General features: G+C 34.1%; 3 protein-coding genes across 3 annotated transcripts; 1 reads left to right on the forward strand and 2 right to left on the reverse strand.

Annotated features, from left to right (window-relative positions):
• Positions 1-1,059: 1,059 nt before the first annotated feature.
• Positions 1,060-3,162, reverse strand: LOC140046997 (uncharacterized). Its single transcript, XM_072091796.1, has 5 exons — positions 3,013-3,162; positions 2,534-2,729; positions 2,247-2,315; positions 1,970-2,110; positions 1,060-1,616 (listed from the first exon to the last, which is right to left on the reverse strand). The coding sequence occupies exons 1-5, from the start codon at positions 3,072-3,074 to the stop codon at positions 1,500-1,502; spliced, it is 585 nt and encodes a 194-aa protein (XP_071947897.1). The 5' UTR covers positions 3,075-3,162; the 3' UTR covers positions 1,060-1,499.
• A 779-nt stretch (positions 3,163-3,941) lies between these two features.
• On the forward strand, positions 3,942-10,485 carry LOC140047006 (aqualysin-1-like). The gene is made up of 8 exons (XM_072091806.1): positions 3,942-4,129; positions 5,088-5,234; positions 6,061-6,193; positions 6,472-6,593; positions 6,775-6,916; positions 7,540-7,736; positions 9,037-9,205; positions 9,959-10,485. The coding sequence occupies exons 1-8, from the start codon at positions 3,971-3,973 to the stop codon at positions 10,123-10,125; spliced, it is 1,236 nt and encodes a 411-aa protein (XP_071947907.1). The 5' UTR covers positions 3,942-3,970; the 3' UTR covers positions 10,126-10,485.
• Positions 10,486-16,343: 5,858 nt separating this feature from the next.
• On the reverse strand, positions 16,344-23,796 carry LOC140058551 (diacylglycerol lipase-beta-like). The gene is made up of 12 exons (XM_072104218.1): positions 23,205-23,796; positions 22,638-22,838; positions 21,940-22,449; positions 21,418-21,508; positions 20,741-21,130; positions 20,443-20,526; positions 19,800-19,952; positions 19,089-19,222; positions 18,745-18,813; positions 18,454-18,526; positions 18,059-18,321; positions 16,344-17,595 (listed from the first exon to the last, which is right to left on the reverse strand). Exons 2-12 carry the CDS (start codon positions 22,730-22,732, stop codon positions 17,436-17,438), a joined length of 2,022 nt encoding a protein of 673 aa, XP_071960319.1. The 5' UTR covers positions 22,733-22,838; positions 23,205-23,796; the 3' UTR covers positions 16,344-17,435.
• Positions 23,797-24,951: the final 1,155 nt, after the last annotated feature.

Genomic DNA, 24,951 nt, shown 5'->3' on the forward strand with positions numbered 1-24,951 from the left:
TATTTTATATTTTGAATCCATTTTTGAAAATCGATTAATTTTATTCAGCTGCCATTCGGGAACTGATGCTGGTCAATATACCGCCGTACGAGAGTGATGACACTTTGTAATTGTTTTTGTTAGTTTTTCATTTATCTGTTTTTGTATATCTCAGACCAAACATAATTTATATGTATATTTGTATATGCAAATGACAATAAATGAAAGTAATTTTCTACTGAAAGAATATTATTTAGACGATTTTCGGATTAATACGAATGCCGCAAAATACCGTAACTAATCTGAATAACGATATTTTCAGAACTTGTCGTTGTCTCTTGGATTATTCTAAAAATCAATATGTATATTTAGTATAAACGGGATTATAATATAGATTAGTCTTTCAATCTGGATATTATTAAAAGGCATTCATGATAATCTTTTTGCTTTTTTTTATAGATTTTACTCAATCGTACGACTGGCGAAAGTCAAACTAAGAAATACGTTAGTTTACAAATATGTATTTATAATCGTTTGTTGATTCACATCCGCGACCCTCGGCAAATGTTTATTGATAACACGTGCTATTCGTAAAAGAAATAAACTACTTTATTCCAATTTTTCCTACGTGCCAAAACATGTTTGTTGCCAGCCATGTGGATAGCGGTACCCCCCCCCCCCCCCCCCCAAACATTAAATTTCCTGTTTTAGTACAGTAAACGACGGCTGTGTTTAGAAAGTTAAAATAGCAAGATATCCTAAATTGTACTCATTTTTTTTTAAATACGTTCAAATGTAGGTCCTACGTCATCGTTTAAAAGCGCGTACGTAATTTTATCCCCTTCAATTTTACCAAGAATAATTTAAATAACTTTGTAAAATTTCAAGACATATTTATATAGTATACTACTGTATCAATGCTTATTCTCGCATAACTGCCAAATTCAGATCTACTTATAATTAGAGGGTACTTCTTTTAATTATAGTACTTCAATAACGTATATCTTAATGTCTTAAATACAAAATATGTATTGTTGACAGTGTTACAATTGAGCCGTAAGACAAAAGACAAACAAAGAATTGAACATATTTATTATTTTATTTCAAAACAACGAGTTGAAGAAAAAGTGTTGTGTTGGAATTGATAAAGACCTAGGCTAAGTCCAAGGATTTTGGTTCCAATTTGGAGTCTGAATATTGTGAACCATGTGTGTGCATATATTATATTTTGATCAGTGGCGTAACATAGAGACCCGAGTTCCCTGGTTTAGGAATCCTAAGTGGCCCTCTAAAGCTGCAGGCCTCGGGCGCTTTTAGCCTTTTCAACATATTTTAATGCCTGTGTCTGGGCACTGCTCAGGGGCCCCTGGGTTTAGCAAAACCACTGATTACGATCATTTATATTTAATGGCTGCAGAATAGAAAGAACCAAATACAGTTTGATGATGTGAAATTCAATCTGTTCAATAAGGTCCACCTATGATACCATCATACACATTATAATAATCTTATATTCTCTTCTATTCTATTTCACACTCTCCTCCAACTTCAGCCATCTTTTTCTTGATTTCTTCTGCTTCTTCTTTAGCTATGTCTGCTTTTAATACCTGCGGCACTGACTCAACAAACTTTTTAGCCTGAAATGTAAATTTAAAAACATTTTATAATGAGACGATAGCCGAAATCTCAAGAACGTTTGCCTTGAGAGGTATGTTTTAAATTGTATTAATTTTTTTGTTTATGTCTTTAGGCGCATGTGACCAAGGATTACCAATAGTAAATTAATCACTGTCCTATCAGATAGGTAGTAATCCCCCTGATACAGGGGCTATTTAGTGAACCAGTTCATCGGGGTAACCCCCTACTCATCTTGAATGATGACATGGAGTGCACACAGGTTATAAAAAGGTACTGTATTAAGTAATACTCATTGTTTGATGTGATATTGCTTTACAATTGCTGCTGTCATAATCATGTCTGTTATGTTTACCTGTACAAGGTTCATGGTTGGATTCAGTGCTTTAATTTCTTTAATCAATTTAACTTTGCTAGCTGTATCAAATTTGTTGAGTTTTATTGAAAATGATGTTTGCACTTGTTTAGCTGGAGCACTTTCTTCTTCCTCCTCATCCTGTTGGTGAAAAAATGTACAAAAAGTGATTTTTATCATACACAGTAGGCCTACTATGTATTTAAAAATCAGAAATGGGGTGTCGTTAATGCACAGTAATTCCATTTATCCGACCATAATGTGAGTCTAGGCTTACCTTTTGTTGACTCTGTTGAACTGGTGCTCCATATGACATGACAGGAGCATCTTGTATATTTAATCTTTCCTAAAAAACAATTCAATAAAATTTGTGCTTGTATTTTGGTTCACATATAAAGAATCAAAGGGAGCTAACCATACAGTATATTATTTTTTCAAACTTGAGTTGATGTTCGGCGTGTTCTTAGCATAGTGTACAAATGGACAAATATCATTTATTGTTAATGTTAGTTATATTATTTTTATGTTTTTTTTATTTCTAGTATGTTGTATTTTGTAACATACCTTTAAATGCTGATTTAGTTGAGACACTTCTAGTAAATTAAGTGTTGCAATCTGGTCAACAATATTTGTTATTTTTTCTGGGTAGACTTTAGGTTCTCCTTCCAATGCTGGCAAGGGAAGTGGGCTAGTACAGAGTGGTCTCGAATGGCTGCAGGATGAGCATCGTAAATGTCTTCTTTCTACTGATTTCTCTAGCCTATTTATTAATAATAAAAAGCAAAGTAAGAATGATTAAAGCTATGCACGCTGTCCAGCTAAAACCGAAACACTGAAGTCATTATAGTATGCCAGGCTTAGGCCTAGCCCTTTACCGGTTATTCTTCACCATGTCCACTGAGCGACCACCGAACCGGGACGCCTGTCACTGTGCTGCCAGCGGTAGTATAGCCTACTAGTACTAGAGAACACAGACTCAGTAGGCCTAGGCTAGAGAAATATAACAAAATTCACATTATAAAATGGGTAAAAATATAATTTACCTCCATAGTTTATTGTGTGTTCTGAAACTTTTCCACAATATTCGAGAAAAAGAGGAGCTCATATTTAAAAATGTTTATTTTCAAGTTTCTTTTCGAAATTGTACAAACCATGCGTTTTCCACCATGAGACAAATTAACCTTTGACATTGAAAAACATCGTATCTCGCGGCGCGGCGGCGGACACGGCGTGGGATCGGATCGCGAGACCTTGTATGAAATTCATTCATCATGAGGTGTGGGGTCGAAGAGGGATGGGAGACAACTTAAAATGTTCTTTTTTTCACTTTTCAAAAACAAACTCAATATCGGATATAATAATAACAAGCCACTGGCTTTCCGATCTCCGGTAGATAATCCGAAGATAATAAAAAATCAGATATTATAATAAAATAGACTTTTGGATTTATTAGATTAAGCCTATATTTGATTTGAACTGACTTCCATCTTTTTAAAATTAAATCAAATCCATTTACAACATTGTCCTACAAATACTATAAAACCAATATAGATTGAAAGGAATTATGCTACGGAAAATTGTGGTTTTTGAAAAAGTTCCATAGAATATTAGATGTCGCGTTCTGATAGGCTTATCTAACTTAAAAGGAGGATGTCCATTGTAGTATAAAAGTACTGGCGTACTCACAAAAAAATAGATCGTGTGCCAGTTTTTATTGTGACAATCATCTTATCTTCCAGTCAAATTATTTAGCGTTTCTGCTCAGAATTGCGACATTAAGTTTTGTGAACTCATTTTAGGTAGGCATACTCTTGAACTTAAAGGTGTAGCCTTGTACTTTTCTATCAAGTTTTAAATATTGTACAAATTAGGTAGGCCTATTCCCGCTGATCTAATTTAGATGAAGTTAACCATTATTTTTTATAAAAATACCAGGATTTTTTTTATATCGTATAGTATTTTATATTCTTTTTTACCAATTTTTCTACACAGAAATACAATATGAAGAGGCCAATCAATGTCATTTTATTTTCGTATATATTGGCGACTGCTTTTGGCGGCAAGCCTGACGGACTGCCACCTGGACAGGGACGTGGTCTAATCGATTCCTCGTCGAAAGAATTTCCCCGCATTGAAAACCAGTACATTATAATGTTGGAGGTGAGTAAATTGCCAAATTTACATATAAGGTTTGCATGGCGAAATCAAATGTTGATATAAAGTTTGCGGTAGGCCTACACCACGTATATATAGTTCTGAAAAGTTATAAAGCTATATACTTCATATCAACAAATTTAGGCCTAATATCAGTCAGGGTCGTTTGAAATCAAATCTCAAGTATAATAATCCGGATCATCTGCGCCGGCCGGGTTGCCGCAATTTCAGTTTACTTGTTAATTTAAGACTGCTCGCCAGCTTTTTAAAAATTCTGTCCTATCTTTTAACACTAGCAGGTCTGAAAAGTATACTAAAAAGTAGTCCATGGTCTTAATGGAATGGTCCTTGGCCACATATCTATCTGTATATTCATTTTGGTTTTGTAATTACTTTTTGAGTAATTCTGCTAACAAACAAACAGACATACAAACAGACACACAAACAAACACATGCGATCGATTGCATATACCTCCTTGGCGGAGGTAATAATGCCATTCAGATTATCATGTACTGTACAAAGATGTACAGAGTATAAGTTGTTTATTTGTAATTGATTGTCCTGTTACAAGTGCACTATACAAAGTGATCCCATCGTACCACGAGTAAACATGAGTATAAGACATCTTACCGTTATGCGTAACCGGTTTCTATAAAGATGTATTATTATAATAAGGGTATATTAGTCAATATATGCATGTCTTCCTCGGTTTCCTGTTTATTCTGCACGGTATTCGTCTGGTGATTCCAACTTTTAGGCCTAAACAACTCCAAAAAGTGTGTCTATGTTATGTTTTTGGGATATTATTCGAGATGACTACGTAGCACTTACAATGTTGATAATAGCAAACAGTAATACATAATGACAATCAAAATAGTGTATAGTGATTCATTTAAGAAAATTGTCTCCGAATTAAAACAAATGTGTGTAAATGAATGCTTATTTTTATGTATATATATATAGGAATCTGTTGATCTTGAAGGAGCGAAAAGTGAGATGGGAAGACTCAATAGTTTCGTTCACAAAAGTGACATGATTCTCACAAACAATGGTGTCGACGTGTTTAAAGGCTTTGTGGTAAAAGATCTGAACCGTGGTAGAGCAAATACTGTAAGTAATCACAACCATTCTATTTCTGCAGATAACCTATATCAGATCGCTCAAAACAGTGATGATTCGGCGCGATTTAACTAACATATAAATTCATTTTGTAAAATAACGCAACGCAAACGAGTTGACCAATGACGAGCGATAGAATATTCAATTGCTTGTACTTTGATTGGTCAAATCACTTGCACTTGGGAACCAAGCTTAACAGATAGTTTGATATCGATTTATCGGCTCTTTGTGCACTTACAAAAATGATAGCGAATATCTTTGGTCTGATTTTATTAGTACTTTAGTTTAAAAATCCAAAATTGTCATTAGTTTTCACTATTTTCACTTACAAGATTTATGATCTAAATTCCGAAGTGGACCAGTAGAATTTCTTGAATCTTGATTTGTTTTATAAAATAATGTCCATACTTCACTGTAGTTACATGTTTAGCGTATTTAAATACTAAACGTGTTTATGCTACATCTTGTTTTTCTTCCACTCGTTTAGCAGTCAACATGTCACATGTTCAATTTCTCCACGTTTAGGTGCGTGTTTTTAGCTTTGCGTGAATACGATGTTACTGTAGCGAAAAAAGCTTCACAAATGAAACACGTTTAAACCCTAAACGTGTCTTTAAATTGCTCCACATGTTTGACAATCAACACGTCACTGATGTGTTGATTGTCAAACAAGTGGAGCAATTTTAATTAATTTACATGTTTAGAATGTGTTTAGAACCTAAACATGTTTAATGCTAAAAGTATGGAAAAAATGGGTACAAAACATGTTTAAGATCTAAACACTATTTTTACAGTGTTTAAATTGGTTTATCTACAGATTGCTTCAGACGCGAGGGTTAAAGCAGTTATCCAAGATATGGAAGTCAAGACAACTTCAACACCATTGCCGGGATTAGATAGAATCGACCAGCGCTTCCCACCTCTCGATAATTTTGATTTTATTCCAGAAGGTATAGTCAATGTTTACAACATAACCTCCTCCACCACCACCCCAGCACGAGACCAGGACATATTTCATGTTAATGTTTTGTCCGGAGGCAATATTGATCCTGCTTCCGGAGAATGTTTTTATTTAATTTACCAATGGATGTAGGCCTACTTGAAAAAGTATTGAAAATTGAAAAATTTAGGAAGGTGAATGGAGATAGGCCGCAAATAATTCTCTTTTATGTGTGTTGGATGGAAGGTGATGTTAATCTAGCTATTGAATAATTTGTATTACGTGTAGGATTTGGTCATGACGCCCACATCTATATAATTGATTCCGGTATTCGGGTAACTCATGACGATTTCAACGGCAGAGCTTTTAATTTTTTAGATGTCGTAAACCCCATAATTTCACCACATTTGGTAAGTGCACTCAGGCCTTAGTAAACATAATATTTATTATTAGGTACAAAATAAACTAACTGAAAAAATAAATAAGAGAACGTGGTTCTGTTTGTGTATTATAACATTGATATCCATTTTATATATTACACCCCTAAGCAGGCAATATCTGTATAATATAACACTTTCCTTTTATTTAAAGTTTGTAGATTATTCTGGTCACGGTACAGCTTGTGCTAGCATAGCCGCCGGACGCAGATATGGTGTTGCCAAGTGTGCCACTGTACATGCCGTTAAAATGATCGATCCTTTTTCTCCGTTTTCTCTTGCAGATCTGTTCACCGGTAAGATATACTTATTTTTAATTGATTCCTTGGCACATGAACGCAATAATTAAATAAATAACGATGCGATGATCTTCCAAATTAGTGCTTGTGATTGGTCAATTAACTTGCGTGGCGCATAATAAACTGTAATGAATGTGCCAAAAAGTGGGGTGGGGGAGTGGGGGATGTTTCAAATTGGTTTCTGAATTGTACAGGTCGAGTGCCAGTGGCCTTCAACTGTGCGAAATGAAGTGAAGATGCCTGGCCACTTTGTACTGTTTCCAAAGCCTTGATGATGAAATTATGGAAAACAATAAGTGATATATAGAGAGGCATTTGCTGCTCTCTCTGCATACAGGTCTTGTAATCACTCGCCACACACCTAAACTGCTCTTGAGGAGTGCGATTTGCATGCAACACACTTGAATTTCTTCTTCATACTTCATAAAAAACTTCTACATACCAACATATAATTGCACACCTGCGACAGCAATTTGTTGTACACATACAATTTTCTAAAGACAAGCCTGTATGTAACGTATTATTGTTTATATTTACCTGAAATGTATACACCTTTAAAATGATAAGCTGTTCATGTTTTAAGTTAATATACACTCATTGATCTATCTGTCTTTTTGCAGCTTTGCTTCTTACTGCCGGCAACGCACAGGCACCAGCCGTCATATCATTGTCTCTATTTACGGGATATAATGAAGTGCTCAACACAATTGTTGATTACATTACCAATACATACGAAATACCAGTGATTGTTACAGTTGGAAATCCGATCTCAGGTTTAAACCCTTGTTTGCATTACTCTCCTACATCAGCTGCCGAAGTAAGTAAAGGCCAAGTTCTTTAGTAGCTACTAGCCTCGTGATTCTTCCGTATGCTTCTTCCCAACAAAGACGCAGCGCAAGGACGTAAAACACAGCAAATTAATACGGTAAGTCTGAGAGATGAGTAGTCGATTTAGTGCATTATATTTTACCATTGGTTTTATGATTTTTGTGTGAGACATACTTTGGTACATCTGTAAACCCAATTTCAGATGTCAATGATCTATTTTTCACGTAATTTTACTAATATCTTTATTTTATGGCACAGTATTTCATGAAATCGTCAATTGTTTTGGAATTAGGCTCAATGTAAAGCTGATGAATCATACTAGACATTGATTATCATGAAAAGTCATTTCCAAAAGAATTAATGAATTTCATCAAATATTGTGCTATAAAATAAAGATATTGGTAAAGTAACGTGAAAAAATAACTGACCTCAGACCCGAAAGTGCATTACCAGAATCAATTAAGAATTGGGTTTTCAGACGTATCAAAGTATGTCTCACACAAATATCAATGGTAAACTATGTGCACTAAATTGATTCATCTCTCAGACTCTTGTGTTTGTACGTGTGGCGTTGCGTATCTAGTGGAAAGCTGTATAGCTGCGTACGTAATTCTTTAATAGTTAGTAGTCCTACGTGATTTTAGTCGACCTACGTGATTCTTCAATAGGCCTACGTGATTCTTCAGTAGGCCTATTGAAGAATCACCTACGTGATTCTTCAGTAGACCTACGTGATTCTTCAGTAGGCCTACGTGATTCTTCAGTAGGCATAGTACGTGATTCTTCAGTAGACCTACGTGATTCTTCAGTAGACTTACGTAATTCTTCAGTAGACCTACGTGATTCTTCAGTAGGCATAGTACGTGATTCTTCAGTTCTTTAGTAGACCTACCGTACGTGATTCTTCAGTAGGCATGGTAGACCTACGTGATTCTTCAATAGACCTACCGTACGTGATTCTTCAGTAGGCATAGTACGTGATTTTCCAGTAGGCCTACGTGATTTTCCAGTAGGCCTATACGTATACTGTACGCGATTCTTATTTTTTTCACTATAAGAATGTATTCGTGCGGATCGTTTTGTTTTAAATATGCGTATTTGTGTTCATAATTCCAAAATACTTTTTGTGATGCGAAAAAGCAACCAATCAGAGCTTAAGAAATTTCGCAAAAATAGAGATCGTATAACTGAGAACGGGCTCAGTGAATTCGTTTACCTAAATTATTTCATCTAATCAAATCTAATACATTACTCTATAGCTTTACATTGTTATTTATATTATATTTCAGGCGTACGTCGTGGCGGGAACTGACGCCGTATCGGACACACCGTTGCCCGGCCATGCGTCATGTGTGGATATGTTTGCACCCGGTGTATTAATCGAAAGTGCAACTCACCTTAATGATTTTGGTTCAAAGTTTAACACTGGGAATTCGTTTGCCGTACCTTTCGTAGCTGGTAAGAGATCTTCACTATTCAATTTGTTTCATTGATAATTGTCCTTCTGTACTGTATCTCCAAATGGCATTTAATATTATGTACTGTGTATCAAAGGTAAATTCTGCAATACAGGGTATAGTACATGAAGCATATACTATTTTAAAATTACTTAGGCATTTGGCCTAAGATAGAGGCGTCACATATGACGTCACACTGCGTCACTGATTTTTTCCGATTATACTGTGCAATACTGAGTATCTACCGATGTCAGAGTCATCATCATTCTGTTAATCATGGAACTCCTTGTGAAATATCTGTATAGGAAATAGGAAAAACTAAGCTTAATTGAATTGGATTAAATTCGATTTGATTCTAATGCGCGCATGATAGAATTTATCCAATTAAGCTTGGAACCCACCTATGACGCAACACAAGGACGTAAGCGCAATAACGTACCATAAATAAATATCTAAACTGTCGCTTGTCGTTGGTCAATTCGGTTGTGTTGCGCTTACATCATTGCGTTGCGTCCTATAGTGGGAACGAAGCTTTAGGAAGCTATCAATTTGCGACGACCGACAACTAAACTACGTCAATTCATTGTGCGCATGTAGAGATATTCGGACAGACGTCCTTTCTAGGTAGGTCCAGGCGACGACCAACATCGCCCTGACCTAGGTTGGTGGTCGGTCTTCTCAAATCGAAAGCTTCCTTACAGCGAATGAAATTCTGGTGCAAGTGTAAACAAATATTTGTCTTTTACATGCAAAGGTGTTGCAGCCATTATACTGGACCTCGAGCCATATTTGACAGCAGATGAAGTGAAGGAAAAGATATCCGAAACTGCAACTCGAAACATCATTTCAGGAGTATTCACTTCTGAAAACCATCTTCTTTATACTTCTCCATACAATGAGACACTAAAAAGATGTGTTTAACTGTTAAATTATATAAAACATTTAGTTTAGTAAATATCGGTATTTAAAATGACGTAGGGAAGAATACATTATTTTTTGCTGTATGAGCAATATTTAAAGCAAACTTCACAGTTACTATATAAGCTATATTATAGTAGTAAAATGCAGTGTAAGTTTAAAGGCCAGGTACGGGCAAAAAATTGTTATTGATCATACATTCCAATAATTATCGATCTATAGTTTCCCTTATGTTTCATATTTTTTGGGATTTTATTTGTGTTACACAAGCTTGTTAAAAATAAGCACTTTCTTATCAGTGGGGGGATAGTTCAAATTACACAGTAAAATCTCTATTCTTTTATACACAAATATTGTAAATAGAGAGGCATTTTAAAAAGCTATGAAAAATAAACGGTATGGTAAAAAAAGTTATCAGATGACTAAATATAGGTAATATAACTTGAATATTACATTTCTGATATTTTTATTCAACTTCAGATTTTTATTTTCATGCTATAGCAAAAATTATCCACCGTATATCCACCACTTTTTTCACCGTCTAGGGAGTCACCAGACATGTTATTACATTAGGTTAACTACCTAACTACTGAAAAAAAGTCTTCCTGGTTTTTATGGAAGAATTTGGCCAAATTTTGTATTTGACCATATTAAGGGAAATTCATGTTTTTTCGTCTTGATTTCTGTTACAAATATTTGATTTATGTACAATTAACCAAATATTATATTTAAAATTCATGCCTGTACCTGAGCTTTAAGGTTTGATGAACGAAGTGTGAATCACGGATTGTTAGAAGGCGTATACTGATGCCTTATTATAATAATAATATTGATATTAAGAAACTTTCGATTTGTGAGAATTCATGACGTCATACACTAATCCCACACGTTTAGTTTGGTTTTGTAATTTTTTTCAAGTCGTGGGACTCAATCTGGCAGATTCTAGATTAAGTTAACTAGTTTGTTATATCATAGACTAGGCCTAGAAGTTTTGGGATTTATTAAAATCGATTTAAGACTTAATGACGCAATGTATGTCACAATAGTTACTATAGGTCGACGTCACAAATCGAAAACTAACTATTATTTATCTTGTTTCCATTCAATCATTTATAATATCCGTATTTAACGTATGAATTTATATTTCATAAAATTAAAATCATTATGCTAAAAAATGTGAATTTCCGAAGTAATTTCTGTGTTTGTCGAAAAATGGCAAAAAACATATGACCATTTCAAAATATAATTTAACTTTGATGCATTGTTATTGATATATGCGCATATATTGCGTTAATAACAATATTATAACCAGTTATAATCAGAATCATATAAGTTGTGATTTAAGTAACAAGCGATGTCGAAAAATAGAAAGGTCAGCATTTGCAATTTGTTGTACTATAGTACAGGGAAATTTTCGAAAAAGGGTAAAACTCGTTAATTTACATGCGCAGAATCATATAATGTGTTCTGCGCATATAACTTATAATAAGCTAACAGTAAAATAAAAATAGAAAGGTCGAAATTGGGTAATTTGGGGATTTTTTCGGAAAATGGCCAAATTTCGACCCTATTATTTTGTTGACATAAATGGTTACTATACGTCCATAAGATTATGATATAATATGCACATGTATGTCATAATTATTGAATAATAAGAGTATTTTGAAAAGTGTATATTTATTGGACATTTTTTATAAAAAATGGCCAACATTAGACCTTTTTATTTTTTGATACAAATGGACTATAAATGGTTACTTGATAACGCAATATATGCGCCTGTGTGTCAACATTATTGCATAATAATAGTATTTTGAAAAGTGTATATTTTGGCCATTTTTAGTCGTGTGCAACGCGACTCTACAGATCACTATTTCGGTCGGTTGGTCGGTAAACACTAACTTGAGCACCCGACTGCAGCCATGTATATAATATGGCCTTGTTTGAAAAAATCCTACTACAGGGAATATATATTCCCTCGAACAACATATCATTCCTTCGGGGATGTCAAATCTTATATTTAACCTCTAAGCAGTCAATATATCTATAATATTATTGCATAATAACAGTATTTTAAAAAGGATTTTCAAGGCCAAATTTCAACCTTATATACCAATACATACTATTGAATTAAAATAGTATTTTGAAAAGTGTATATTTTGGTCATTTTTAGACAAAATCTGTACTATTATAGTACAGGGACTTTTTTTTACATAAATTGTTACTATTCGTCTATAAGATGATTATAACGTATTATATAACACCTATATAAATTCCTGTCATTTGATTGGACGAATGTGGGTCACATGGCGTGCAATAGTACGCACTATTCAACGATCGTTAAATAGTACTTTTTGAAACATTTTTGTGTACGAAAAAAAAACGTCTAGATGTTATATAAAACAAATAATGAATGTTTTGTATTCGTGTAATGGTACAAATAATGGCACTTGGTGAATGATGAAAGGTTATATCAACTCGGCTTTGCCTCGTTGATATAACCTTTCATCATTCACCTCGTGCCATTATTTGTACCATTGCACTCATAAACATTCATTATTTGTATAATATATGCACATATATAGCAATATTATTGCATAATAACAGTATTTTAAAAAGTGCGTATACCAATACATACTATTGCATTAAAATAGTGTATATTTTTCGGAAAAGGGCCAAAATTAGACCTTTTTATAGTTCACTATGTCGGTCGGTCTCTCTGTCGGTCTGTCGGTCTGTCTGTCTGTCGGTCTGTCGGTTTGTCTGTCGGTCTGTCTGTCGGTCCGGTATCACTATGCGTTTTATCGCTTTTCTGTACTTTTTGAACTGTTTTGATGTCAACATGTGGGCATTTACGTGAAATTGTGCACCTCCTATTGTGAATGACGTTAGAGTTGCGCAACGTGATTTACGTGTGATTTAACGATTTTCTTGTATTTAACATAGGTCAAAAACCAAATAACATTTTAAATTGAAACTTTGCAAAAGTTTAATTTATATCAGGCGCTAACTTTCTGTTGAAAAAAATGTGTGTTTTACACAATGTTACGCGCGCACGCGCATTTAAAATTTTAAAATGCGCAAAATTATTTTTAATCAACTTTCTACGCGTTTCTTGTCGTTTTGAGCATGTCAAAAATTTGTACGCGCGCGGTGCGCACGTAGCGTTAAATACATACTTTTTTCGCGTGATTTATGTTTTTGGAGCCTTTTATAATAATTTTACCAACTTTTAAACAATTTCGACTTAAAATTACGTCATATGAATTGGATAATTTGCGTACGTTTTTGATGAAAAAGTTCAACAATTCGTCAAAATTATGCCTTTGACTCTATAGTTCACTATGTCGGTCGGTCTGTCTGTCGGTCCGGTATCACTATGCATTGTAGCACGCGACTTAATGGCTGTTGGCCTTATTATATAAATGGTTACTATACGTCTATAAGATTATGATAACGCAATATATGCACATATTTACCAATACTTTTGCATAAAAATAGTATTTTGAAAAGTGTATATTTTGTACAGGAAAATTTCCGAAAAATAGCCAAATTTCAACCCTTTTATTTTTTAACATAAATGGTTACTATTGCATAATAAACATGCGCAGAGTCAAATAATGGGTTCTGCGCATGTCAATTGTGCTATAGTAACCACTTTTGACATAAATGGTTACTATAGCATAATAAACATGCGCAGAGTTGACTAATGGGTTCTGCGCATGTTAATTGTGCTATAGTAACCAGTTTTATCAAAAAATAAAAAGGTCGAAAATTGGCCATTTTTTGGAAAAAATCCCTGTACTATAGTACAGGAAAATTTGCGAAAAATTGCCGAATTTCGACCCTTTTATTTTTTGACATAAATGGTTACTATTGCATAATAAACATGCGCAGAGTCGAATAATGGGTTCTGCGCATGTCAATTGTGCTATAGTAACCACTTCTGACATAAATATAGTAACCACTTTTGACATAAATGGTTACTATGGCATAATAAACATGCGCAGAGTCGAATTTATGGGTTCTGCGCATGTCAATTTTGCTATAGTAACCAGTTTTATCAAAAAATAAAAAGGTCGAAAAATTGGCAATTTTTTTGAAAAAATCCCTGTACTATAGTACAGGAAAATTTCCGAAAAATGGCCGATTTTCGACCATTTTATTTTTTGACATAAATGGTTACTATTGCATAATAAACATGCGCAGAGTCGAATAATGGGTTCTGCGCATGTCAATTGTGCTATAGTAACCACTTTTGACATAAATGGTTACTATAGCATAATGAACATGCGCAGAGTCGAATAATGGGTTCTGCGCATGTCAATTGTGCTATAGTAACCACTTTTCACATAAATGGTCACTATAGCATAATAAACATGCGCAGAGTCGACTAATGGGTTCTGCGCATGTTAATTGTGCTATAGTAACCAGTTTTATCGAAAAATAAAAAGGTCGAAAATTGGCCATTTTTTTTAAAAAATCCCTGTACTATAGTATAGGAAAATGTCCGAAAAATAACCGAATTTCGACCCTTTTATTTTTTGACATAAATGGTTACTATTGCATAATAAACATGCGCAGAGTCGAATAATGGGTTCTGCGCATGTCAATTGTGCTATAGTAACCACTTTTGACATAAATGGTTACTATAGCATAATAAACATGCGCAGAGTCGAATCATGGAGGTATACCTCCATGGTCGAATAATTGGTTCTGCGCATGTCAATTGTGCTATAGTAACCACTTTTGACATAAATGGTTACTATAGCTTAATAAACATGCGCAGAGTTGACTAATGGGTTCTGCGCATGTTAATTGTGCTATAGTAACCAGTTTTATCGAAAAATAAAAAGGGCGAAATTTTTTTGACAAAATTCCTGTATTATAGTACAGAAAAATTTCCGAAAAATGGCCGAATTTCGACCCTTTTATTTTTTGACATAAATGGTTACTATTGCATAATAAACATGTGCAGAGTCGAATAATGGGTTCTGCGCATGTCAATTGTGCTATAGTAACCACTTTTGACATAAATGGTTACTATAGCATAATGAACATGCGCAGAGTCGAATAATGGGTTCTGCGGATGTCAATTGTGCTATAGTAACCACTTTTGACATAAATGGTTACTATAGCATAATAAACATGCGCAGAGTCGAATCATGGAGTATACCTCCATGGTCGAATAATGGGTTCTGCGCATGTCAATTGTGCTATAGTAACCACTTTTGACATAAATGGTTACTATAGCTTAATAAACATGCGCAGAGTTGACTAATGGGTCCTGCGCATGTTAATTTTGCTATAGTAACCAGTTTTATCGAAAAATAAAAAGGTCGAAATTTTTTTTAAAAAATCCCTGTACTATAGTACAGAAAAATTTGCGAAAAATGGCCGAATTTCGACCCTTTTATTTTTTGACATAAATGGTTACTATTGCATAATAAACATGCGCAGAGTCGAATAATGGGTTCTGCGCATGTCAATTTTGCAATAGTAACCACTTTTGACATAAATGGTTACTATAGCATAATAAACATTGTTGTGCACTTGAATGGGTTTCCTATGACATAATAGGTGTTAATATGTCAATTGAGTGAGTCTTTCGTGGCATTTGTAGTTGAGTTAATCTTTGGTGACAATAGTAACACAAACTTGTAATTGAGTGATATTTTGATTTTTAAATTTCATATTTTTAGTTAAAATTTTGAATATCTGAATATACCACAAAGTGTATCATTCCCAAAATAGCCCAAAAAGATTTTTAAAAAATGTGTCAGTTCTTTCATGACAGGGCAGTATAGTACAGGGATTTTTCGAAAAATGGCAAAATTTCGACCCTTTTATTTTTTGACATAAATGGTTACTACACGTCTATAAGATGATGATAATGCAATATATGTGCATATTTACCAATACTATTGCATCAAAATAGTATTTTGAAAAGTGTATATTTTTGCCATAATCTCTGTACTAAAATGGTCACATTTCGACCCATTTTATTTTTTGACATAACGCAATTATCAAAATAGTATTTTGAAAAGTGTATATTTTCCTTTTATTTAGACTATAAAAAAGAGAAAAGTCAAAATTTTGTCATTTTTGCGCATGTCGAAGATGCCCAAATTATGACCTTTTCAAATTTCAGTTATATTATGTGTTAATATTACTAATATTGTTTTTATGGAAAGGCTTTAAGAGTAAAATAAACCAATAAACTGTTTTCAGCTGGTGTACAAAAAATACAATTTATCATCATAAAGCAAATTATTACAAAAAGTACTTGGAACTTTTTACACAATACCGTAAATCATATTGCTCTGGCATACACATCAATATTGTGACGTTATCGTTATAGGGTCACAACACAACACCCTTTATTCTTTGCTTTCAACTGTATACCCAGAGGTAAACACCACCCCTAACTGGTGGCACCATGTAATACATTGTGCATATTAATTTGAGCTCGTATGAATCTTACATCATCAAACTAAACTCTATCAACTCTTTATACTGCTCATCAGCTTATACAAATAATTATCATCTTTCAAAGTTGATATCAGTTTTTATAATACTGTTATTCATGATTCATACACTTTTTGCAAAATGTAGTAGAAATTAATGGTATAGTAATATCTATCTGTAGAATTGTGTGATTTTGTGCACATCCCCAGAGTAGACTTAATTTCCCCAAGTCTGTATTTATTGTAGTATACGTATGAAACGCCATATGTGCCAAAATATTTATCTTTTTACCAATATTAATTGAAACTCTGCCTGGAACCCAGACTAAACCCTACGGAAGAACAACCATTTTGAGTTGATCTGTGATTAAAAAAAGTTTAATTGAAGGCATTTTGTGATTAAATTATTGCTACTAATGTATATAACAAGGTGGTCTTCACCATTTAGACAATTATACTAAATAAATCACTAGTTATTATTACTAATTATATCATATATAGGATTTGAGCCAATCAGTTGCAGTCATTATTATTGTTCTATAATATCGGGTTAGTTTACCACCGTCTAAAAAATAATATTGCACAATTTCAAACATAATTTTAAATCAGTGAAAGCTTAAAAATAATTAAATGTTCACGTCAAGATTAAAGCTTCTCAAATGCAATTACAGATATATGCAAGATACTGAAGCAGAACATCATAGCCAAGAGAATAAAATATTTGGATACAGTACCTACAGTAATATATAAACAGGTTATGAGCCTGTAAAGTAGGGCACAGCTACTTTAATGAATAAACATGAGCCTGTAAGTAGGACACACCTACTTTCATGAATAAATATGAGCTTTCTAGACATCTTCTGGTACAGTCTGTTCCTTAAGGTAGCACAATGCATGAAATAGATTATTTGGTATGTGATCAGTTACCATACTGGGATTGATTATGATGTAAGAGAAATCTTCATGTCGTCCAAACTGTGCTTCATAACGCCTCTTTCCAAAGCAAGATCTGAAGAAATAATTATGCAGATAATAAAACAGTTGAAAACTGCCTCAGGAACAACATAGTGTGTGTGTGTGTATTTAAAGAAATACTATGTACAAAGTATAAAAATACAACTTAATAAAAGCAAATCAAAGTACGGTCAACTCTCCCAATACCGAACACCTTTAAGCTGGCCAAATATGTATGATTTTCTGGATATTCTGGTATTCTGAATGTGTTTTTTCAATGGTAAAAATGAATTTGGGAGAGTAGACTGTAATAACTGTAATATATTCATATTAGCAATTTAACGACTGGATTAGAGACTAATAAAGGAGTTTTACAAGATGGCTGAACATTAGCACATGGTCTGATTTCTTAGTGAAATACTTAGTGTTATCATTCATTCCCAGAGCACAATATATAACAATAACCAAGAATACTATCACAATTAATACAAGCAATTAAAGACATTAGAATACTTTACCTGTTAACCGATCGCGTTTCTTGAATCCAGATAAAATGTCCCGGCGGATAGAGCGCTACCTTATGAACAGACTGCGAACTCGTAGATGTACTACTGCCCTCACCTGAATACACCTGGCGAACAGGTGATCCAGGAGAGTCATCAATAAGTGGCTGCTGTGGGTCCAACGATTCCTGATTTCCGCTGTTGTCCTCAGATTCTTCTGGCAACTTTTCGGGAAAACCAAAAAATGAATGCCAACACGCCCCAAGCATTAGTTGATACTGTAGAAGAGAACATTTAATATCAGTAATAAAAAGAGCAACTGCTATTATTTGAGAAACAAGCTTTCAGTAGTTAAAGGGGCGGATATTTCGTGAGGTCAAATAAAGTCATAATATCAGATTTCATCATACCTTTGGTCTTGTACTTTTCTTAATGACAGATGACATGCGTTCTTTCAAATCGTCCAACGTTTCTAATGTTAACCTTGAAGAGGAAGACAAACAAAATGGATATCTATTATACAATGAATATGATTCATAAAAAAACGTTAGTAAGCTACAGTAAGTTTATGAAAAATAGACATAATCTTTTGCAATTTTGTTGCTTGGTGAATTCACAAGCACGACTTACATCCTAAGGTTATAGTTTCAATCTATATATACAATAAAAATGTAGATATATATATTTTTTTAGTAACTTACCTAGGTACAACATCTTCTCCTAGAACAACTGAACAAATAAAATCAGCAGAATATTGCACACCAGCCGCACTGAAACAAATTGATAATACTAAAAATAGAATAAATCAAACATCATTTTTACAGTACAGGTTTGTTTGTTTTATTAATTCTTTTCCACACACATCAATATACATTTTATCTAAATATTTAGATTTAAAAAAAACGATGATGAGAGTGGAAGGTGACCAAATAAGTTGAAAGGTACAGGTACAGAGTAGAATATTTAGAAAAACGATATTTTCGGGCTAGCCAAAAAATTAGTACAAAATTACAACCAGTTTCCACTTTCTGAATTGTTTGCTTACCTGATCAATCCACCAGGCGGTGCATATGCAAAGCAGGTTAATGAAGGCCACCTGGATTTAAGCATAATAGACAAGAGGCTGGCTGTACCTGCTCCCAGACTATGACCAACTACAACTACACTATAATCATCACTCTAAAGAGGATAAATCATTAACAGAATAGGGTAAAAGTACAGTAACATGCTTCAAAGATAAGATAGGGTAGTATGGATATACACTTCTTCTCAACAAGAAATAAAAATAGGTGTACTAAATTCTAGAAGTATCATAGATTTCATGGAGTAAATAGCAAAGATAAACTTATCATACATAACTCAATTAGAAAGTATCTCTCTTATGCACATCACCATTATTTATTAATTCTAGCAAGTTTCTTGTTTAATGTTCACAGCACACCATTTGTAAACTTGAATGTGTACAAAACCAGACTCATTCAGCAGAAATTCAAAGGCAATATTGTGATAAATAACCTGTATACTTTCTGACACTGACATGCCATTACCACTATGCTCTTACAGCTAAATCAAAACGATAAGTCAAACAGCCAGAAAAGTTAGCAGAGCTTTCGGGCCACACTAGCCCTTCATCAGTGCAAGTGAAGGAATTAAATTAAAATTAGAATTAAAATTCTAATATATGTATTTATGAATGAGTGCAACTCTTTCGCTTGCATAGGTAATACAGTATTTCTATCTAAACTAATCCTTGTACCTCTGCTTTCTGGAATGCTTGTTCAATTATTTGGTTGTCTGTCAGAATTGTTTTGATAGTCTTGGCACTGCGTAGGATCCCTTTGTGAGCATAGATCTCATGTCCTTCAATGTCCATTTGCTCACACTCTGCTGTTGCATCTGTTAAGGCATCCTAAAACATCAACAAAAATACATCAAAATCCACATCAACAAAATTACATTAAAATCAGTAGAACAACTTTAAAGCTTGGTTCCCATTAAGATGCAATGCAATGAAGTCATCATCATCTTTCAGGTTGTGATTGGTCAAATCACTTGCGTTACACCCACGTCTTTGAGTTACAAGCTTTATTTTACACACATCAGCAAGAAATTCGCCAATTACCTAATGGGAACCAAGCTTTAATAAGGACGATTTATGCCAAATACTGTTCAATTCTAGTCATTCTTTTTATATGTAAATGGGTATAAAGCTCTGTCCGTACTATCAAACCTTATGTTGAAAAAAAAATGTGCCCACGGATATGATGATGTCATATCATTACCATATTTGGGCTCATTACACTTTGTCAAACTAGTTTAATAGTGTAGACCGAGCATAAGAGTTACTAAATACTGCCTGTACTAGTCTATTAGTATAATAAATGAAATTTAAAACTTACTTTTAAAGATAATGTTCCTCTAATTGAAACTACAACTGCTTTCTCATTATGATCCAAAGCAACAAAAAATGGCACTTCATATATCTATAAAAAAACAAATTATAAAATTACTATAAAGTATGCTTCATATCTGCTTCCCATAGTATAGTTAAAATTTATTTCTTAGTTGGATTGTGATGAACATTGCAAGTTACTGAAATTCAATAATTTGTTTATTTAACAATCATCTTGTTTGAAAAAATGGGTTTACTTCTGTCATTTGTTGTTAAATTAAAATTAATTGTGTTAAAAACATTACCTTATTTCTGTAACTCATATAAACTATATCTTTGTCTTTTAAGTTTGTGAGCTGCTTAACGGCGGATGTATTACAATTACAACAATTGTCATGCTGGGCTACACGTCCTGATCTACAACACATACAACATTGACAATGCCGACACAGATTGCATAGACCACATGACATGTTATCATACATATAGTACATCCAACCGTAGCATCCTAAGGCATAGAAAATATAATGACAGCATTTATCTACTTCCTCTTCAAGAGGCATTATAGGTGGTGGTACAAGTGGAATGATTCGTTGCGGTATATGAGGGCGCTCTCCACGGCGTTGATGCCGCTCCTGATCGTATTGCAGTAGAACAAGTCCAGCTGCTATATCTGAAGGAACAATATCAAGATCCTACAAAAAGTAATAAGAATAATAATGTTAAAGAAGGTTTACATGAATTTGACTACTAAAAATATATTCAAGTACAGAATCATACTTTAAAGCTTGGTTCCCACTAGAAATGCAATGCAAGGACGGAGACGCAACGCAAGCAAGTTGACTAATGGAAAGCAACTGTTTCGTATAATCCATCGCTTGTGATTCGCCAAATCACTTACTTTGCGTTGCGTCTCTAGTAGGAACCAAGCTTAAATGAATTTTTTATAAATACAGTAATTTACTCATGGTAAATGCATCACCTTGAAAAATGTGGCCATTAGGGCGGACACATCAGAAAAGGCATCTTGGGAATTTTCATCATTACCAGCACAACAACATAGCAATCGACACCTTGAAAAAAGAACAAGTATAGTAAAATTAGTACTAACACGTCAAACAAAGACAGTACAATCTACAGCAAAAGGAGCTAGAATTTACATTAGGAATGATGGAGCCCATTTAAGAATTTTACTTGCAAAAACCAACATGAAATCAGGTGTAAAATTATGTCATAGATAGATTATAACCATAGATAGGTTAGGTCTTATTTTGTGTCCTTTCTTTTATTAAATATAAAATGTATGCTGAATTAAAAACAATGCTTAAGCTCTATCCACACTATCAAACTTTATGTGACAAAAAAATGTGACGTGAGTGCCCATAATATGGACAGGATGATGTCATATCACTAACATATTTGAGCATATCACCACCATATTTAGGCACATCACACTTTTTTTTTTTAAAGTACCTTGATAGTGTAGACAGAGCTTTATGTTTACCTTCTTTCCCAAACTTGCTTTGCTGCATTTCCTGTGGTCGACAGAAACTCCCTTGAATGTGACAAGTGTTCATCATCATCATCTGTAGTGTCGTCAATTGAGCCAAGCGGATCAAAAAAGATGAAAACAGCAATCAAAATAAAAAATGAAATAATCCAACTAGTGACGACTGTCCCTTTAACAGCACGAACCACGCTCATGTCGCATGCTTTGCCCTCAACAGGAGTTCTATTCTCCCACTCACTGAATCCCCAATACGCTCCAACTCCGCTCCATACCAGTTCAAGAAGAAATATTACAAGTCGAATGTAGAGAAACAGGGGGATGAACCTTCGAGGATGGGTGTTTGTTATTGAGCCTTGTCCACTTGTGTAGATAATTATTAACTCTAGAATTATTGCTAAACTGATGAGCGCGATAAAGCCGATGAAATAGGCCTCCAGCAACTCACCGCCAGGACAACGAAGAGTTTCACGGTGAGAAATATATACAGATGCAATTGCAGCCAGCCTAGATAATGAGGAGCAATAAAAAATGTTTATCATATTCATATACTTTCTATATCAATCGTCATGGCTGATCTACAGGTATGCAGTGTATTAATTAATATAGTAGAACTGAATAATAAGTAGATAAAAATATAAATAGTTACAAAACACTGTGAAAATGTAACATAGAAATAATTTTCTAGTGCTTACCACAATAGTCGTATAAAGACAGAGGTGATACCTGGAAACACAAAATCATCACTACCAATGGCCCAACGACGTCCAAAGGCAACCAGTGCAGGCATTTTGGGTAATTTGTATAATCTAATTCAAGTCTAGTAGGCCTAGACTAGTAGTAGTAGCTAGGATAAACATAACTTATCAATTGCTGTTGTCATATTATTTGAGATTCTGCAAACAATAAAAAAAGACAATAATGTAGGCTAATAATGTAATATTAATAATTAAAAACGGTATTAAAAATATCTTCTCCTTTAAACTTAAGCCTACAGTAGGTCTAAATAAAATGCATGCCTGGGCTGTGGGCTAGGCCTAAGTGTTTTAGCAGCCAAACCTACCGGGCCGGGTCCTGCTGCTCGGTGTAGGCCTAGGCTAGTCTGCTATCTATGCTAGGGCTAGGCCTAGCCTAGCCTACTAGTAGTACTAGTAGTAGAAGTATGCCTAGCTAGAGTAGTAAACAAAGGGTAGGCCTAGTTTACATTCGCATATATAAATAGATAATTCCATAAAGAAACTTAATTAAACTATTTCTTTTACCCCTCTCTCTCTCTGTAAAAGTACGGAAATAGTGTGGTATGGTAAATTCAATCACGAAGATGTCGATATTCGATATTCACCAAAAATCGAACAATATGACCTTTTTTAGGGTCAACAATCAATGGAGCGGAAAAAAATAACGAAGTCAAACAAAATGAGGTTCATCAACAACGATACGTAGCCTACCCATTATATTTATAAATCGTATTCACAGTCTGGAAATGTATGTGTCGAGGATTTACCAAAAAAAAAATAATGCTGATGGATGGATTGATAACTTATGAAAGTATTCAAGAGGACATGATAGAAGCATTGCCATTAGGCCGTATACACCGCGGATACTACGGCTGAAAAAATGTATTTGGACTGGGCATGCGCAAACCCCAAAGCACGTCTGGGATAAGAGAGTCTATGAGATTTAGGCCTATCCTGAGAGTAGTAAGGTCTGTTCAATAAACAATGTTTTCGTTTTGGCTGACAATATTACTATAATACGTTACAAAAAACGTTTAATACTACTGTATTTCCTAAATTATTTAATAGAATATCAATATAAAAAAATTTAATCATTTATTGAAGAAAGAACAATAATTAAAACTGTTTTTTTTAAAAGAAATATTTCTTGTTATATTTGAATTGTTCCGGAATAGTATTAATCTAGACTGGTATGGATTTAAACTTTGTCTTTACGTGTGTATTGGCACGGGATGCGATCCAATAAGACGCTGCTGTGATTTTTCACGAAAGCCTTAATAAATTCCTGTCATTTGATTGGACGATTGTGGGTCAGATGGTGTGCAATAGACTATTTAACGATTATTATATATTCCTTTTTTTGTGTTAATTTTTGGCTATAGTTAGGTCAATACGCGATAAGCACCAACCGGGCCGCGAATTTGTTATTACTCGACAGGTCTCATTCATGAGTATTACGACAAAAGAACTGGAAATTAGATTAGATATATAAGCATGTAAATATTGGGTAAGGTTGTATCATGGACCTATAAAGTAGCTAATTTATAGGTATAGTTGTATCTACGGTTTTTTGGGCAAGCCGACTAATTGTGTGCTACAACCGCCGGGGGCTTAACTCAAACTATACCGTTCCTGTTTTTTTTTGGTATTTTCAGGTTAAGGCGCGTGCGCAGCAGTCAGAGGAAAACATAGGCCTAATTGTTTATTTTGTAACATCTTGGGTTCAGAAGATACGATTGATATTGATACAAATCCTTCTGTCTCATTTATAAATTATAAACAAATGCATTGCCAATGATACATGATGATGAGATGAGATGATACAGGTAAACCAAACTTGCCCACAGTGGGCAACAGGAACGGTAGTCGGGTAATCCGCTACGAACGTATCTCAAATGGCATTTTCTATCTGTATTTATAATAAATAGGCCTATTCTAGAAAACAAGCACCGTTTGTATCCTAATACATGCCTGCAGGTAGTCAATTAAGATACATTCTCTGTTATTAGACGGGAACTAATCCGTTAGATAAGGAACATAATTTCCTCTATGATGCTTTCAACCAACCGTACCCATGAGGTACGTTACAATTATACACATACAAATACTGTATAATGAATATAAAGGAAGGAAAATATAGATGAATCTACGGTCGTCGTGAATACGTTTAAATACTTTATTGATTTGTTGATATAATCTTTTTAATGTCTCACGAATTACCAGCAACTAGTGAGGCATGCGCTCAAATGCTGTGGTTTTTATGTCCGTCTGC

The sequence above is a fragment of the Antedon mediterranea genome, chromosome 1 (genome assembly GCF_964355755.1).
Source record: "Antedon mediterranea chromosome 1, ecAntMedi1.1, whole genome shotgun sequence".
Lineage (NCBI taxonomy): Eukaryota > Metazoa > Echinodermata > Crinoidea > Comatulida > Antedonidae > Antedon > Antedon mediterranea.